Genomic DNA, 19218 nt, shown 5'->3' with positions numbered 1-19218 from the left:
TCGGCTGGACGGCTACTGTCACACAACTCGTGTGTCACAATGAGGCTGGAAATGTATGAGCAGGTATTACTCCTAATATGTCCACCCATCATCCATGAGGGTGCATTCCGATCTGCTGGCTGCAGTTTGATGACATCATTATTAGTGGACAACCAAACTGTTCTTAAAGGGCCATTCCACAATTACGACTGTTACAACATGGATGAGGAGCTTGGCCTGTCGAGTCCTGACTTCGACCCGACAGAACAGCTTTGGGATGAATTAGAGTGGAGGCTGAGAGCCAGGCCTTCTCATCCAACATCAGTGTCTGACCTCACAAGGAGGAATGGTCAAAAATTGCTGTAAACACACTGTTAAACCTTGTGGAAAGCCTTCTCAGAAGAGTTAAAGCTGTTATAACTGCAAAGGGGGTGGGCCAGCGTCCTATAGAACTCATTTGATTAAGAATGGGATGTCTATTAAATTCATACAAGAGTCAAGGAAGGTGAGCCAATACTTTTGGCAATATAGTGTATCTCAATATTCAAAAGTATTTAATCTGATATTTTGACTGGCTGATAATAAAGTATTAACTCCAGAGTATCGAAACGCCCATCCCTAGTGGGAGTATGGTCACTGTTGTCACCGGGAAAAGAAACGTATAACAAAAATCGATCTCCAAGTTCTTCGAATCCATATTGAATTAATTAAATTTGAATCAGTTTAAATCAAGTAATCGATTTATTATTTTTTTTTTTAAAACCCTGCTCAAGTTGAACCTTTTATAGGACTCTAATAGATCTTTGGTGGAATATCAGTGGCGTTTCAGCAGAAGCTCGGCAAATGTTCATATGCAGGAAATGTGGCCTGTTACTGTCACCTGATTGGTTAATTACTCGTCTGTATGTGTCTGATGTTGCTCGTTTGTGCACTCCAGGAGGGCGGGCTTATGGTAACCCAAGCTTCTGCTCAGCCAGTCAGGGAGAAGCACTACACTGTGGGGCAGAGCTATGACACAGCCTCTGGCAGGGTCTTCACAATGATGAGCAGAGACCATGATAACACAGCTACAGCAAACGTGAAGGTGGGCCAGCAGGTCAGAATCATCCCAGTGTCCACCACAGATGATGTTGTCCCAGGAGGAGCACTGATCACCATCCGTGAAGTTAAAACACCAACCTCACCATTAGAAGTCCCACCCAGTGTCTGTGATGCCATTGGTACCACTGAAACCAGCAGAGATGGAGCCTTGGATCCATGTAGCAGTGGAGTCTCTGTGATGTCACCTTTGATTTCACTCCCCCTTCCTAAGTCTCCACTGGATGATTTCAGCCCCACCCACAGCAGAACATCACCTTCCATGGCCAGAGTGGTATGCTGGTTTGCATGGAAACAAGCATGAGGAGCAAACACAACCTCACAACAACACATGATCCCTCACAGCACTGAAACAGGAAGTGAGATGTTTGAACTGAAAACCGGAGCAAAGAAAGACTCCAGAAAACGGATGGAGCAGACACTGGACACCTGATGGAGCAGACACTAGACACCTGGTGGAGCTGACACTAGACACCTGATGAAGCAGACACTAGACACCTGGTGGAGCCAACACTAGACACCTGGTGGAGCAGACACTAGACACTTGATGGAGCAGACACTAGACACCTGATGGAGCAGACACTAGACACCTGATGGAGCAGACACTAGACACCTGGTGGAGCAGACACTAGACAACTGATGGAGCACAAACTAGACACCTGATGGAGCGCGGACATGAGGGAACTGATGGAACGTGGCCCATCATTAGTTCCCTGATTTCCGCTGCTGGAGGCAGCCGATGAAATGCAGAATGTGGAGGATGGTCATGTGACCACTAAGGAGAAGTTAGGAGTTGGCCTTGTTAAGAGATATTCTAGAAACTTCAGCACCACTTATAAAGAGATCCAGGTGAACGCATTTATGTATAATTTAAAATCCTACATGAATTCAACGTTTTGCACCAAATTGTTTTTAGGAAATGATTAAAGCTGAATCTTGCATGGTTATTACACCCTGGAATAGGAACCGTTCGGTGACATTCACACCTACGAGTGTATGTAAACACAGCTGTACTAATAGTCTGACAGTAGTATCAGTAGTTTATGATGAGTTAAACATCAGAAAGGTCCGGATCCACCTGCCAGCATCCTAGAACCAGGCATGTGCACAGTTTTACATGTGTCTGTTTCCTGGCCTTTTTTTGTGTTTGTTGTAGGAGGTCTCTGGTGTCTGCAACATGAAGCAGGATCAGAGTCGTGCTCTGGGACTACAGTCATGAAACTGGCCAATGGTTTGGTTATTTAATATGCTGCAGTTCAGTCAGTCTTTTCAATAGATGAAAAGAATTAAAATCAGTTCTAAATCTTTGAACGTTGGTAGGAACAAGTCAAGTCTTTTTCAGGCTGCAGGTTGGTGTCTTGTCCAAGGACACAATGGCAGAATGAGTGGGATGAAGCAGGATTTAAACTGTCAACCCTCCGGTTGTCAGACAACACACTCTACAACACTCTCTCCTCATTTGCGAAGAGAACTGATTCATTGGAGGGAAGTGTTGAGAAACCTGAGATGGGACAGGTCAGCCTCCCGAATCAGTTGCCATGGTGATGATCCATCCCAGTAAGAAGTGAACCAGTTTCATGATGCTGAAAATCCAGAGCTGAGCGCGATGTTGGCGCTGATCCTGGTTCAGAGGTCCAGCAGGTCTCCTCCTGGTCTTGTGACTCCCAGCAGAAAGCAGTGAGGAGCTCCAGGGTTCAGTTCTGCTTCTCCTATCACCTCCTCCCAGACGCCATTTTGTTTCTGCTCCTCTGATCAAAATGGAGAACAAGGGGGCAGTTGCTATTTTCTAATACTTCATGTTGTTTGTTTAATTTGATCTAAGTGGGTTTTGATTGGCTGCTGGCTGTGTGACTTGTTTTGTTTTACTGCTCTTTACTTCCCTGACTGCTTTTCCTTTTGGTTATTTGGCTTCATGAAGCTTCATGAAGCTACCTTCGCGCTATCTGAAGCTGTTGTCTCCTGGAAACACCAAAGAGACCAAATCACTACAAACGCCAAACAAAGACTCTGAAATGGAACATTAACTACTTTCACACACACACACCACAGTCCTACTGTTGTAGACATGCTCTACACATGTTCTAGACATGTTGTACAGGGATGAGAACACTAACGTCCACAACATTCAGTCTTCTGGAGATTTTTCATTAAGGCTCAGAGAACCTTGTCAGGCCAGAACACCTGTAAAATGTCCAGAACATTTGGAGCTGCTGACCAAGTTCGACGAGTGAATGTGTTGGTGTGTCTGGATCATCAGCAGCGTTCCTTCTTTTTCCAGAAATAAGCAGTACCGTTCCGATGTTCTCCAGAACATCTTTTCTGTACAAGGGGGTGGAGCCTCAGGAACATCTGGAACCTTGGTGTTTTCTTCTTTTTTGGAGTCTAGTTGTCATCACTCTGAGTTCTTTTCCTGCTCACCTCGCCTGACTGTACGAAGGGTTTCAGCTTCCTGTTGGTCTTCACAGACATGGAGCAGCAGAGGAGTTTACCTCCAGACCTGGAACACTCACACAGTTCATGCGGGAGATGGCTGATCATGAACCACACACACCAACACACACCGCTCTTCAGTTTCTTCCATAATCTCCACTACCTGATGGTTGGAGGCAGTGAGGCTTCTCAACCTGAACCTCTGCTGTAAAGCTGAACCAACACCACATCCTACCACCATCGTAGCACCCAGAACCCAGTTCTGTTTAAAACCTCATTGTCCACTTAAACCCTCACACCCATCTCCTGCATGGCTCCAAACCATTTCCTCTGACTGTAGCCCCTGATCATCTTCCTGTCCTTCTGTCCTCACCTGTCTTTGTTTACTCTGTGCAGCCCAAACCTACGTTTGACCAAATGTCTCCTGAGCTGACGGCTCTGCTGAAGTCGGCCAGAGAACAAAAAACCTTCAGAGAGCACAACTTGTTGAAGGTGCCTGTCCACATGTCTGTACTCCTTTCTGTCTACCTGACCTCTCCTCTCTGTCTTCCTTCCTGTCCTCCTGTCTGTCCACCTGACTTCCTCCTGTCTTTGCTTGGTCTGTTTGTCCTTGTGGCTGTCTCATGTAGTATATTGCTATTAAGTCAGCCATCTTGTTGTCTGTCGTGTCTGGGTGAATGTTTATTTTTGGCTCCATCAGATTTAATTAATCATAGCAGAACATACAGAGTGCAGGTGATGGATGTTGGCGGAAGGTGAATATTACCTGCACATGATGGGGCTTCTTTCTGCAGTTCTTCATGTGTCTGTACCAGTGATGAAGAACAGCCATCTATTTTTCACCTGTGTTCTAGATTTCTCTGTTGTGACTGAAAATTTTGTGATTATACAAATTGTTTTCTGGTAAATTAGTGCTGGATGAGAACTGAAACTGAGTGAAGATTAAACAGTCATAATGAATGAGCTGTAGCTCCGCCCCCAACCACCTGACCGTCTCTTTTTTAACTTCCTATTTCAGACTTCTGAGAAAGTGGAGACAGTCTTCCTGCCAACAGAGTCATGTAACCAGGACCAACCAATTGCAGAACAGTCTCAGGTAGCAAGACGTTTGATGGGCCCACCCCCCACCAAGCCCCCCCCACCACCACCAGGATCTGAACTAATGCATGCTAATGATGCAATAGTGGAATGGACCAGTGAGAATACTGATGATGCTAATTTGGCTAAATATGCAGACAGTGAAGATGATGAAGTCAGTGATGATGAACATAGCACCCAAGCTAGCACTGATAGCAATGAAGATGCTAGTGAGCATAGCGAAGATGCTATAAGTGTGTTAGCTCAAGCAGCAGTGGAGGAGGTGATGGAGGCTGCAGTCAGACAGGCACCACTCTGTGGTGTTAATAGTGCTAATCAGGATAGCATTAATGCTAACTTTGCAGTTGGCTTTGAGGCACAGCCAGCTACCCCTGAGGCTAACAGCCCCACCAGACCCTGCTCAGTCCTGAGCTGCAGACCTGCGGGGACTCAGCATTACTATGACAACAAAGATTCAGATGAATCACAGGATGAAGAAGGATGGAGGTTTGAAGAAAACTCCCCTCCACCTTCTCTATCCAGCCTCACATCCAGGCACTCAACCAGTTGTAATCAACCATCCACCCACTTTGATGATGAAGATGAGGACCCTGAACCTATGCAGGAGGTAATACCTGAGAAACCCAAGTTCCCGTTAAACATACCCATTTAGACCCACCCAGTGACCTCTGACCCTGTTTCACCTGCCCCTGTTCTCCAGATTACACCTGCCCAGTGACTTCTGGAGGAGGTTACACCTGAAATCTGCCCCAGTGACTCATTTTTCCACTCAGCCTGCCTCACTGACTTCTGTCTGACTGAATGTTAGAGTTACACAACACCAGAGAACTTTGTGTTTTAACAGCTGTTTATGCTTTGTGTTTCAGGAGGTCCCAGTGATTAGGAAGACTCTCACGTATGAAGCCCCAGGGGTGAGGAAGCCTGTAAACTAAGAAATGATTCAAAGATCAGAGTCCAATGTCTAGAACTGAAAGGACCCATGTCCTGGTATTTTATGGTATCTGGTTTATCTGTGGGGTGTGTATGTGTGTGTGTAACAATGTGTTTATCACCTGAAGCTAAAAAAGGAGTCTACACATGTTCTGGTATTTCTATGCAGAAGGAAGTGAATTACTCCAGCAGCCTTAAACTGTAACCTGACCACTATCATGTGACACTTGTTTACTATGGCTATATGTACAATAAAACGTCTGACTGTTGCATAACGGGACTATTTGGATATTTGGCATGTGCTGCAAGGAATGAAATGAGAAGCTAAATGAAGCCACAAAAAGGCACCAGCTGCAGCACAGCAGTGGTCATGGTCTGCTTCTCAGACTAAACAAAGTCAGCCATTAAGCTCTAAGACTGGTCTGGCTGCGTGGGTACTAATCACCTGTCCAGGTGAGCAAACCAGCCGATAGCAGCCATGAACTGTGCTGAATGCCACCATCCACAGCCCATGCTACACTTTCACTTCATGTTGATCGGTTGGGCTGGTGGAGTCACCTATACTGGGTGAAAACAGCATAAATGCTTAGAACCATGTCCTGGATGAATGCAGGCTTGTGTTCAGCTCTATCTGTACCTGAAATGGCCCGATTCCTCTTACTCTGCTGCCATCTGCAGGGTCTGCAGTCTCTAGATTAAACCACTGATCAGAAGTAATTCCAGATAGTAACGTGGGCTTGCTTTCATCTGGATCGTGTGCGTCTGACCATGACTGGGGTTTCCAGGTGTCAGACTTTTCACCTGGTGCTAAAGGAACTAGCAGTTGCTACTGTTCACAAGGAAAAGAGAAAGTTTCCATTTGTTCCTTCTGAAGCTGCTCAGAAACTTAGTGATACTCACATCAACCAGTTTGTACCAACTCAGTGTTTTTGTTTCAGAGTCAAGTGGACTCTGATCCTCCTGCAGGCCTGCTGCTAAGTTCCCAGACCTTCACTGCAGAGAGCCTCAACACCACCACCACCACCCACATCACCAAGGTAACACTGCAACCACGGCAACACAGACATTAAAATCAGTCATTAGAAGCAGACATGAAAAACAAAGATTCTAAAAAACAGAAACATTAGAATCAGGCATGCATTTGAAGCAGAGACATAGAAATACAGACATTAGAAACAGACACATTAGAAACAGAACCACAGTGGAAACTGAGAGATGTACAGTAGACATGAAACACTCCATCATGTGTTTTGTTTTCTGAGCTGCTGTTTCTTTCTCGGCACCTTCCTCCACAGACCATGAAAGGAGGGATTTCAGAAACCAGAGTTGAAAAAAGAATCGTGATTTCTGGCGACACAGAACTTGACCACGACCAGGTAAAGTTAACACCAGTAACTAGCAACTAGTTACAGAACAAGGGTGGAGCAGGAGGAGATTAAACAGGGACAGACCTGTAATCAGACCTAGACACCCCTGGTCAGACCTGGACATATACCCTGGCCTGGACCTGTATCCAGATCAGTTCAGTTCTTGTGAGATCCAAACCTGGACCAGGACCCTCACCTGGACCAGGCTCTGACCTTCGTGTTTCTTTTGAAGGCCTTGGCAGCGGCTCTCAGCGAGGCACGACGGCAGCATCCTGAGCTGTCCGTCACCCGAGTCGTCATCCATAAAGAAACCGAGGTCTCTCCTGATCATATGGTTGATTAATGACATCACAGGTTGGTCTGCTGTTGATTGGCTGAATGAGGCATGACAACATTAACCACATTCTGCTTGCATGGCCTTCTTCCAGCCAGTTGGAGGTTCTGATTGGTGGGAAGCAGAGCACAGGAAGACATGGAAATGTTCTGATTGGATGGAATTACTGAGGACAGGAAGTGTTGACAGTGGAGGAAGCGGTGAAAAACTGCTCAGCACAAGGTCAACAACAACTGACAATTTCTAAGCCACCATTATCAGTGTGGAACCAACCCCAGATGCTACCTGATTTCAGGTGACATCCACCTGTATAAGCATCAGTTCTATCTCAGGATCCAGGTTTCCAGTTCACTGAAACCAGAACCATGTTTTTCCCAGGAAGGGCTCCTCCCTCTGGTGGTCACATTTAGTTTCCCTCTGGACAACGTGTGTTCTGACTGACCAACATCAAGGTGACGTTTCAGCTGATGTTGACTCGAGACTCCTCTCACGTCTGTAATCTGTGTCTCTGTCTCTTGTCTGTGATCACAACAGTCAGAATTTGGAAGGAGTCGAGGTGTTCTCAGCATCGGTATAAAGTTGGCTTTCTGTCTGACTGCCTGCTGCTACTGAGCAGCTGGCTCTGTGGGCTGAACAAATCTCTGTAGGGATGTGGTGAGCTTACTGGAAGATGACCAGTTAAGCCCTGATGGACAGATGATGCAGCTCTCCAACCTCATATTTAACTGACAGCTTAGTGGTCAGCAGGAAGGTTGCTAGTTCTAATCCCAGCTGGTTCTTTCTATGTGGAGTTTGCATGTTCTCCCTGTGCATGTCCAGGTTCTGTCCATGTTCTTCAGCTTCCTCCCACAGAAAGTGATGTTAGGGTAACTGGATACAGGTACCTGCCTCTCCCCTGATAACAGATAGGACGGGTAGATGTCTGTTTTTTTATGTGTGTTATTTTGCCTCCTCCAATCACATCACATGTAAGAGAAGTTAATGGGGAAAAGTTAATAGAATAAAGTATGTACAGGAGAGAAAGTGTGAGAGAAAAAAATGGTGTTTCAGTCCTGTGACTAAACTGTGACCACCAGATGGCGCACTTACCTCTATCACAAGCTCTTCATCTGGAAAGGAGGATTGTTTTAACTTATATTTATTGCCACTCACTTTCATCACTTTATATTTGACTCTTTGTTGTTTGTCTTTGTCACGTCACTGTGAAATCAGTCGATATTTTATTCTGTCCTACTGTCTGTCTCACATCTGTGTTTGGATTTCAGGATTCCTGAGGCTTCTGGTGCATAATGAAAGACATACTCCAGATTGAAGAACCAGTGAAGACATAGTTTGCAGCAACACCATGGACACTACGGGAACTGAGGATTTCCAAACACACACATATGCATGTGCACTTATACACACACATCAAAGCAGTACTTTTTCACAAGTTGGATAGTATTACAACACAGACAGGTGGGACACAAACAGGTAGAAGACAGGCAAAAGGTGCTGCTGCAACGCCATCATATTCCTTGGACAACAGATACAGAACAGAGCCAGAGTTAGGTTCTGTTCTGTATCTATGGTAACTGGGAGGTGTGGGTATCTATGGTAACTGGGAGGAGTGGGTATCTATGGTAACTGGGAGGTGTGGATATCTATGGTAACTGGGAGGTGTGGGTATCTATGGTAACTGGGAGGTGTGGGTATCTATGGTAACTGGGAGGTGTGGGTATCTATGGTAACTCGGAGGTGTGGATATCTATGGTAACTGGGAGGTGTGGTCCAGACTGTTAGATGGGCCACAGATAAACCAACTGCATCACACAGTTTTGGTAACCTATGATTTACTGTTCTCACCTCATGAACCGTTGTTCTGAAAGTCTGGTGCAAACTACTTCCTGTCTACATTAACTAGCACAGTAACTTGCTAAAGCTCAGTATTTACCCATGATGCAACAGCAATGTGCCATTCTCTAATGTCATCATGAAAATCCTAAAGAATGATTGTACTTATCTGACCATGAATATAAGATTTCCTTTGCTATTTGCTGATTAATTTATTAGTTTGTTTATTTATGTTTACTTCTACTCCTGGAAAGACACACTCTGCCCCTGGTGTCAAACTGACCACTCCCCCTTGGGTCATGTACCACAACCTGACCGCTTCCTCTGGTGTCACATTCTACAATCTGACCCCTCCACCTGGTGTCAGACCACAAACTGACCCCTCCACCTGGTGTCACGTTTCATAAACTGACTGCTCCTCATGTCATGTTTTATTAATGATCACTCTGAATGTAACTTTATCTCTTCAACTCCATTAAAATGAATAGATGAGCACACCTTTTCTTTTTCTCCTTTTCAGTGTTTAATTACAGGGTGTTCTTTGATGTCCTTTTTTACACATTCAATAAATGTAACTGATTTTTTTCATCGGGTGGTCTCCAACATGATGTTGGCTCTCAACACAAACAAAAAACTGGCAGCTTTAATTTGCTGAACAGGAATGTTTATTATCCATCAATCATCAACAGTACAACTTCTGTATCATGAAACATTTCTGGACCTGGCACAGCATTACTAGGCAGCAGGGCATGAGTTAGGAGTGATGCCCAACAGGAAGTGGGCGGAGCTGATGTCGAGAGTGTTGGTCAAGTGAGACTTGACAAGCTGCAGGTTTCTCAGACAGCCTCTAAACCTGGAGCTGATCGACAGGCAGTTCTGTTTAACGCCGGCTGCAGCAGAGAGACACACAGGTTAGAATTTACAGCATCTTTGCTCAGATTAATATTAACATAAAAGAACATCTAAACTGTTAGCTCTAAATTTTTACCTAGAAGCTCAAAACAAAATACATGTAGGTGTTAAAGATGCACTACGTAACTTTCTGACCTTAAAGGAAACAAAACAAACATTACTTTAAGTGCTCAAAGGTGTTTCTTGTGATATCTGCAAGTCACTAACAGACCAAAAACTATTAAAAAACAACCTTTTAATGCAATTAGGTTGTATCCGACTTCGAAATTCAGTTTTTAGAAAGGAAGATGTAAATTCTCCTCAGTCATTATTTGTGTTTCCATCACAGCATTTCGCAAAATAAAAGCGATATTTCTAACATTTCGATAAAGTGCAATTGCGATTTGCAGGTGTTTCCATTGAATGGTGTTTAACACGTTAGCCATTATTCTCATAAAATCTCGTCCCGTGAGACTCCACTTTGAGGAGGATAGAGATTTCTAAATCTTTGTAAAACTCTTGCATTTCACCGTTGTTTGCAATCACGGATGACGATTATTTTTTTTCTTTAATTATTTCTAAAAAAAAACATCCGTCTCCTCCTGCGACTACTCATCTGTAAATGAACTGGTCATGTGACCCGCTACGTCCTGTCTGGTGAAGCATAAATGCGAGAAAAGTATTTTCATTACACTTTTGCGATATACTTCCATATCGACACGTCTGATAAACCACCTCATGAGAGCGTAAAAACTTTTTAGCGATATTTGAGATTCTTTTCAAAATGTAGGCTTTTCCATTACTATTTTTTATTGCGGTATTTAGCTTTTGCGCAATTCTACTGGTAATGGAAACACACCTATTGACTTATTTGAATTCGGCCAAAAGCAACACAACCCCTCAAAGAGAAATTTTGTCCGACTCCAGACTGTGCCGAAAAATGTGACCATGCCACATGACCTTAAAACATGGCGGGAGCCACCGACTGCAGTCGGAGTGCAGCTTGTGGACCTGCCTTTGTTAACAATAGAACTTGGTCCTGATTGGTTCAACCTCTCGCTGACGCAAACTACTTTTCTGATGGAACTTAAATGCCACAAAATGATTTCAAACAGCCTTGGTATTTTATATTGCAAGTAGGCTAATCTTTAAAAAACCTGAACAGGCTGATGTTTGGCTGCTTCAGCAAAGCAACACAAAATGTATTGAAGCCTACAAGTTATTACACGTAGATAAACATGAAGCATAAGTGTAGGTTATGTCAGCGTAATACATGGGCAATAATTTCACAAATCCTCTTTATAATTTGATTTGTTTCATTGGTGTCTATCCGGCTGATATCCTGCCTGCCTGGTAGTAGTATGGTTGCTGTGGAAACGCAGCAGACATCAGGATTTTCTGAACCGTCCCATCCCGAGCCGAACTCCCTCTGTGGAAATGGGGCTTTAGCTTCTTGTAGGGATGCTGTGACCGAAGCCTTGTGAAGCTCTGATTCACTGCTTCTAACCATTTGATCCAAACAGAGTAATCTGCTGCTTCAGCAGCTTTAAAAGAAACGATGACCAAACATCTCATCAAAACTGTCATGGGTTTCCCTGTCTCATCTTTGTGTTTAATAAAGGAGATGATCTCAGTCCTCTGTTAGTGTTTTCTTCTGTGGTTGATATAAATGATGAAAGGGGGCTGTTACTTTCAAACAAGTGAACATTACAAGCTGATGGTGTAATTAAAAAAAGGAACGTGTCTGTGATAACAGAAGCCTGTCCAGCTAAATCCACATTTTAAACTGAAAAAGTAAAAGAAAAAATATGCTTTTTCAGCCGGGATAGTGACTGTCTTCCTGTATTTGTTGTACGTGTCTGACATACAGTCTCGGTTGGTGTGGTCACATGACTTTTGGCATGCTGAAGCAACGTACTGAAACCCTGGTTCAGTCGAACCGACGTCTCCAGCAAAACATCACTAACTAGCTGCTGCAGACTGTGTGGGAAAATGGTCCAGGCATTATGCAGCTTCTAACTTTCCCTGCAGGAGATCATAGTCCCTGGAAGTCTGGCTGGACTTGCAACACCAACATTGTCTGTAAGTTACTTTGAGTAGTTATGGAAAATGTCTACTTTGGTCTGGTCTGTCCAAAGGGCATTGTTCCAGAAGTCTTCTTCAGCTGTGCTGCCACGTTCATTTTAGTGAGAAGAGGCTTTCTCCTGCAACCCTACCAAACATGCCATACTGGTTCATTCTTTTCTAAATGCACTGTCATGAACTTTAATATTTAACATGCTGACTGAGGCCTGCAGAGTCTGAGATGTAGATCTTCGGGCTGAACTTGCTGGGACGTCTACTCCTGGAAGACTGTCCTGTGAACAATCTTTCTTTCTGTAGAGTGATGGAGTCCAGATAGGAAAGGACCTGATAACCCTTCTTAGATTGATGGACAGTAACAGTTGCTTGTCTAAGAGCATTGCTGATGTCTCTCCTCCTTAAAGCCTATTTATGCTCAACGCAGAAGACAGCTACGCCATCAGACTGACAGTTTAATTTGTTTTCAGGGAGCTTAGCTATCCGTCGCTTGATGCAGAAAACGGAGCAATACTGCCTGAAATCGTGGGGGCAGAGCTGAGCAGAATAGCTGACATGCGACCAGGGAAAGAAACAACTCAGGAGAACAATGGATATGGGAAGGGAACAAAAGAACAGAAGAAGAATGAAGACAAGCACAACAACTATAGAAGTTGTGCAAGCTTTTGAAGAGGACTACATGTAAATGTTTAGGACGTGTTGGGCGGATGGAAACATCTTCATAGCGACGCATTACTGCTGCTAAACGGTGTCTGAACTGGCGTTGGATCGCGGGAGTGAACTCTGAACTTAGCACTAATCACTAATGGAGGAATTGACTTATAACAACCATGACGACACAAAGCATGCATGGAAGTATGAGGACGGCGACATCTGACAACATTTGAAACGGACGTCCCCTTTTAAATACGTAAAGGAGCATAAACGGGCCTTTAGCATTCTGGTAACACACACCTGAATGAACCTGAACTTTCTATAGATCAATCTGATGATGATCAGTTAATCAAATTATTGATCAGCAGCTGCGGGCTGATACTGACCCTGACTCCTGTCATAACGAGGAACAAGAACCAGTAAGGAGAACATCCTCAACGAGGAAGATGTTTCTGATTTCTGTCTCGTAAATAATGACTCAGTCTGAGGTTGAAGGTTCTGAACTTTATCTTTTCTATCATGTCCTGATATGTAAAACTTTCAAATAGAAAGACTGTAAAGTTTTTAAAGCGCTCAAACTTTCTTCATGTCCTAACTGTGGTTCTCACCTGGATATCCCCCCAGGTAGATGGGGTTGTTGGTCTCAGCAGAGGTGGATTGTGGGTACGGGTTTGGGGTGTTGTATTTCTGTCCATCTACACTCAGAATCAGAACATGTTTGGTTTTTCTGGCCAGCAGGCGGTGCCACCGTCCATCACACAGCATCTGACCAGTCGACCGCACAGACACTCGGCCTGCTCCGTTGTTTACGTTAAATACCACCTGAGGAGGTAAACATGAGATTTTATGCACCTGAAGGAAAGACTGTCAGACACACACAATGAAATGTCACCGTTCATTCTTTACTCCCACGAGCAGCTGACCACAGGTTGGGGTTAATGCACCTGTCAGTACTCAGAGTACGCTTTGTGGTAAGCAGTAACAATGCACATTAACTTATTAATCCAAGTTACCTGGAACTAGTTACAGGTAGCCATCAGTTGACATTTTAACTGCTCTTAGCTGCACATGCTAAGTGCCGTTTCCAGGACGCAATGCTGAGCAGCAGCACAGCAGATCCAAGTCCTCTCATGACTGGATGAGTGTGAACAGGACTAGAGCCTTCACACATTTTAGATTTAATAGTAAACCAGATGATGAATGACTTAAAGCCGCCAAACATTCAGACATAAACACAGCCTTGAGGTAAAAGTACTCTATGACTGCAGCCCTGGTGTCTACTTGGTCATTTTCAAACGCAGGATTACTGCTTACCTGTCCGTCAACCATCTCTAGTCCAATAGCATCGACCTTTGCGCTGCTGATTCCCAGGAAGACTCCATCTGATTGGCTGGTTCGAAACTCCAGAGACACCGACACGTCAGAGCCGACTTTATACCCATCATGCACTGCACACACAAAAATCAAATATGACCACATGAACATTTTCAGACAATAACAAACACACAATGATCATTTTTCTACCTGGATGAATCTGAGCCCGGCTGAAATATTTATATTTTAGTAACATTTATGCTGTTTTCTCAGGCCAGTGAGGTTATTGAAGCTGTTCTTCTCTCAGCTGAACTTCTGATTCTGGACAAACTGGCTTGACAATCTGCTCATTCGTCCCTGAAAACTTCTTGTTTTGTAGCCGCATTTTCTTCAAAACCAAAGTCTAACTTCTCTGAAAATAAAGAAAATGCGACTTTGAACAAAACCAACAGGGTCATGTGAACAACCTAACCCTGTTAGAAACATCCTCCTCCTTGTCACGTGATCTTTAAACAACTGTAGCACAAGAAAGAAAACAGGAATTAGGAGTGAACTGAGTGGATCTGTAGAACTGTGGACGCTGTAGGTTTAAAACCTGGATCAGGTGCCGTGTAACATGAAAAGGAATCATGCTACTTTGCAGTTTGCAAACAGACCCTCAATCAGTCCAAAATAATCTGGGACCCCAAGTTTAAACCTACGGGATTGTTTTGTAGTCTCATAAATATTAGAAATATTGGGAATAAGCGTTAACACTCAGAACATCTTCTTTTTAATTTCAACATTGGCTGTTTTAGTCTCTCATAAACCTGCGTAAAACAAACATCAGCCAGAGTCCAGGGAACCATGTCTGGATATCATGCATTTAGAAAGGACAGGGACAGAAGTAAAGGACGGGGAGGAGCATTGCTTTATGTTATAATGCACCTCCAACTGCAGGCAGCTCCACTGGCCCAGTTATCTTAAATTAACTGTGACGCAGTCGAGTCAAATTCAATATATCAAACTTTCGTGTCATAAGACCTCACTCATCAATGCAGGCAGCCATGCGCACAATGATTATGTGGAATATCAACTACCGTTTAACAACTTGATCACAGGCAAACATAACCACACTTAGATCATTAGAAGTTCTGTAAAAGAAAACAAATCATTGGATAAGAAACCATTACAACATACATCACAATCACAGCACAAATTTTACAAAAGCATAATCTCCTCATGTGGGAAAGCATCATAAAATATGCAAATCTGTGTCAAATGTCCAGAATTATTAACGTTCGATCATCTCCTCTGCTTAGCCAGTCTGTAAACATTAGAATTAATTCATTTCGACTAACGAGGTGCAGCAAGAGGAGATTTTTCCTTCCAGAAACAGCTTTTAGTCAGTGTTCGTTTTAATAGCTGCACAGGACTGGAAGTCGGTGAACATCAAAGAACTGGCCTCGTATAATATGTTCAAAAAACATTTAAAAAACTGGTTTATAAAAAGTCAGATGCGCCATCATTAACAATGATTATACCATGGTCTGGGTGAATACTTAATTCTGATTGGCTGGAGGGTGTCTATTAAAAAGTGATAATGGACATCTTTAAAAGAAGTTCCGGCCAAATAGCCTTATTGTTGTAAATTATTGCACTGACTAAACGGTAGTTGGTAACCGTGGCAACAGAAACTCAGACGCCAGCAGGCATATTGAACGATGTAGGAAACTATCTGTGGACTTTCACTGTTTGAAACAAAACGTGGCATCATCCTCTGGACACACACAAGCTGTAAGAGCTGCACACACCCTCTGAAATGTGTGTGTCACGTAACATAACTGTGGCCAACCGAGCTGCAGGTTCTGTGTTAGAGCCGGTTACCTTGGCAACGCGTCACAACGAAATAGTACACTCAACCGTTTCTTGTAAAAAACTTTCTTAATGGACCATGGTATAAGAGGGATAATGCCAGAAGAGGTGGCCATTTCACGTCGGACGGTTCACACCTCAGCGTCGTCCATTAATTTATGATAAATTAACGGAGGGCCTTATCCCTTACATATTTATGAGACTTTATATTGTTTAAAAATATAATATATATATAAAATGAAGAAAGACTCTATCATTGGAGGACTTTCTTTAAACCAAACTGGTTTGAGTGGTACCAGTCAGCTTCCAATGGGACTGCAGTTCTGTCTAGAAAATAAACATTCACACAAAATGTTTTTCTGTTAAAGGATGTCTAAACTGGAAACTTTGCCTGTGGCCATCAGAGATTGTTTAACTTACATTAAAATATGGCTGAATGGGTTTGTGGGTAGCATCTTGCTTTACATTATACATTGTATGTGCATTAATATGCACTGTCCCATTCAAATAAATGAAATAATAATCAATCAGCCCTGAGAACACAAAGTAGGACAGGTACTAAAAGTATGTCCCGACAGACATTTTTGCCTCTTCAGTCAAACCATTGTCCTCAGATTCTTCAGAGACCAGTTCTAGTCTGTCCGCGCCCCTCGCCCTGACCCCCACAGTGGGTAAATATTTTAACAGATGGTTAAATCTTACATTCCAACCTCCTGCCATCACTTCATCCCCTGCAGTCTGACCCAGAATTCTCCATGTTGACTTCAGCCCAGCTGTGTCTACATGGGTTTCAGATTATCCGACCAGACAGAGCATTAAGTGTAAACACTGAGTTAATTTATTTCTAATTATGAAGTTCATCCAGTAAAGATTAGTCTCCATTTTTCACTCACTCAGTTCAGCATATCCACTGCCATTAAAGTAACTTCCTGCCTGGTCCTTGGTGAAACAGGAAGTGACATCATGCTGTGAGACTGGCTTGGACAGATCCAACACGGCACCGTTCAGAGTAACAGATCGAACACAACCTGGGAAACTGCTGCTGACCTGAGACACGGACAGATGAAAATCATGTGACAAATTTAAGTCTTTAGTGTGAAGGTGGAGTCAAGTTTTAAATTGTTCCATCAAACCATTTTTTTAATTTAAATCTGGTGTAATATTAATATCTTGTGCTTGTACTAAAACTCCAACAAAGTTAGGATGTTATGTTAAAAGTAAATAAAAACTGAATGCAATGATTTCCAAATCTCATCAACCCATAGTTCATTTCCTGTAAAAGATAAACAACATATCCGATGATGAAACAGAGATTTCACCATTTCATGGAAAATATGAGCTGATTTTGAATCTGATGGCAGCAACACATCTATAAAACGTTGGAACAGGAGCAACATAAGTACAACTGGAGGAGCATTTGACAACTGATCAGATTACCTGGCAACAGGTCAGTAACATGACTGGGTATAAAGGGAGCATTTCAGAGAGGCAGAGTCTCTCAGATGGAAAGATGGACAGAGGTTCACCAATCTGAGACAAACTGGATCTAAAACTGTGGAACAGTTTCAGAAAAATGTTCAATATAATATGAAAACATTCAGACAATCATGGGGAATATCTGTGAGCAAAACAATAGATGCTGGTTCCATGTGTGAACAGGATCCAGAAACAGCAAGACGATGCTGAACCACATCCTGCATCCATCACAGCAGCATGGCTTTACAGGAGAAGAGTCCGGCTGCTGAACTGGCCTGCCTGCAGTCCAGACCTTTCACCAGTACACAACATCTGGAGCTTCATGGAAGCAGAAATCCAGCAACCAAGGTCCAGGACTGTAGAGCAGCTAGAATCCTGCATCAGACCAGAATGGGACAACATTCCTCTCCTAGAACTCCAGCAACTGGTCGCCTCACTTCCCAGACGTTTCCAGACATGTTAGAAGAAGAGATGCTACACCATGCCGAACATCACCCTGGAACTACTTTTTACACCATGCTGAACATCACCCTGGCTGAACATCACCCTGGAACTACTTTTTACACCGTGCTGAACATCACCCTGGAACTACTTTTTACACCATGCTGAACATCACCCTGGAACTACTTTTTACACCTTGCTGAACATCACCCTGGAACTACTTTTTACACCGTGCTGAACATCACCCTGGAACTACTTTTTACACCGTGCTGAACATCACCCTGGAACTACTTTTTACACCGTGCTGAACATCACCCTGGAACTACTTTTTACACCATGCTGAACATCACCCTGGAACTACTTTTTACACCATGCTGAACATCACCCTGGAACTACTTTTTACACCATGCTGAACATCACCCTGGAACTACTTTTTACACCATGCTGAACATCACCCTGGAACTACTTTTTCCAGACGTGTTGCTGAATCAGATTTACTATCAGCTCATATTTTCCATCAATTGGTAAAATGTCTCTGTTTCATCATTTGACGTGTTATCTTCTACTGGGAATAAAATATGGGTTGATGAGATCTGGAAATTATTGCATTCTGTTTTTATTTACATTTTACAGGAAATCCCATTTTTTTGGAAGTGTGTTTAGAATAGAAATACTTTATTAATCCCTTTGGAGAGTCCTCAGGGAAATTTAGGAAAATTGTTTATGTTCAGTTTATTTGATGTGTATGCGTTAACGAACTGATGAAGTCATACATTTATCTTCCTCCTCGTCACACCGTGTGGTAGTCCTCCCAGGTAAAATCTGTTGTCAACATCCAGCTGGTTTCCTTTGACTGAGACAGACTGTGGAGGCGAGTCATCAACAGACACTGAGACTGACCGCCGGCTCATCTCCGCACTCACCTGAGACAATCAGACATCAGAGCATTCAAACAGACACAATCTAAACATGTAAGCACAGGAAAACTTCGAAACTAAATGAGCATCAAATGTCACAAACTCACAGTGTGCCACTCGCCATCGCTAATGGCAACAGATGAGTTGATGGAGGCCGGTCCTTTCCCCAGATCAACGGACAGCTGGACTTTGCCCCCTCTCAGACATAAGACAATGAAGTCCATCATTTTGGAGTCAGAGAGGAGGACCATCAAGCCATCTAGAGCCCAGCTTCGAACTGACAACCTCACCGACATGCTGAAACACGAGACATACAGAGGTTTGACCAAATGAGACTTTGGCTTGTCCAAAGAACATCTCCATCCACACTGTTGTCATGGAGACTCACCTCTTTCGGACTGTAGAGGGGTTAACAGTGAAGGTCATGTGACTGTGTCTGGACAAACCAAACTGAACTGCTGGCAGCAGAAAGGTCGGTTCTTCCTCTGACACACACTGAACCACAAACAAATCAATAACCAAT

At 43.4% G+C, this 19218-nt stretch overlaps 3 protein-coding genes across 7 annotated transcripts in view; 2 read left to right on the top strand and 1 right to left on the bottom strand.

Annotated features, from left to right (window-relative positions):
* Window positions 1-19218, top strand: part of epb41l3a (erythrocyte membrane protein band 4.1-like 3a) — an 85660-nt gene that overhangs the window by 58070 nt on the left and 8372 nt on the right. Inside the window, exons 18-25 of one of the 5 annotated variants that reach the window (XM_041968167.1) lie at window positions 3904-3999; window positions 4526-4603; window positions 5472-5516; window positions 6474-6572; window positions 6831-6911; window positions 7135-7256; window positions 8502-8817; window positions 9000-9467. In XM_041968167.1, coding sequence (XP_041824101.1) covers window positions 3904-3999; window positions 4526-4603; window positions 5472-5516; window positions 6474-6572; window positions 6831-6911; window positions 7135-7245 — 510 coding nt within the window. In that variant the 3' untranslated portion in view covers window positions 7246-7256; window positions 8502-8817; window positions 9000-9467. Of the gene's footprint in view, window positions 1-3903; window positions 4000-4525; window positions 4604-5471; window positions 5517-6473; window positions 6573-6830; window positions 6912-7134; window positions 7257-8501; window positions 8818-8999; window positions 9565-19218 lie in introns of those variants that run through there. The other 4 variants (XM_041968165.1, XM_041968168.1, XM_041968169.1 and 1 more) reach the window with 4 other exon arrangements.
* LOC121628842 (WASH complex subunit 3-like) lies at window positions 4610-5497 on the top strand. Its single transcript, XM_041968223.1, has 2 exons — window positions 4610-5212; window positions 5306-5497. Exons 1-2 carry the CDS (start codon window positions 4619-4621, stop codon window positions 5321-5323), a joined length of 612 nt encoding a protein of 203 aa, XP_041824157.1. The 5' UTR covers window positions 4610-4618; the 3' UTR covers window positions 5324-5497.
* The window catches only part of lama1 (laminin, alpha 1), a 54166-nt gene continuing 44532 nt past the window's right edge, over window positions 9585-19218 (bottom strand). The window contains exons 58-64 of the mRNA XM_041968233.1: window positions 19084-19190; window positions 18803-18992; window positions 18552-18701; window positions 16755-16908; window positions 14008-14141; window positions 13302-13515; window positions 9585-9959 (exon numbers count right to left, since the gene is read on the bottom strand). Coding sequence (XP_041824167.1) covers window positions 9805-9959; window positions 13302-13515; window positions 14008-14141; window positions 16755-16908; window positions 18552-18701; window positions 18803-18992; window positions 19084-19190 — 1104 coding nt within the window. The 3' untranslated portion in view covers window positions 9585-9804. The remainder of the gene's footprint in view (window positions 9960-13301; window positions 13516-14007; window positions 14142-16754; window positions 16909-18551; window positions 18702-18802; window positions 18993-19083; window positions 19191-19218) is intronic.

The sequence above is a fragment of the Melanotaenia boesemani genome, chromosome 18 (assembly GCF_017639745.1).
Source record: "Melanotaenia boesemani isolate fMelBoe1 chromosome 18, fMelBoe1.pri, whole genome shotgun sequence".
In the NCBI taxonomy this organism is placed as follows: domain Eukaryota; kingdom Metazoa; phylum Chordata; class Actinopteri; order Atheriniformes; family Melanotaeniidae; genus Melanotaenia; species Melanotaenia boesemani.
The sequence above is the reverse complement of the archived record's forward strand: the minus strand, read 5'-3'. Positions and strand labels throughout refer to the sequence as shown.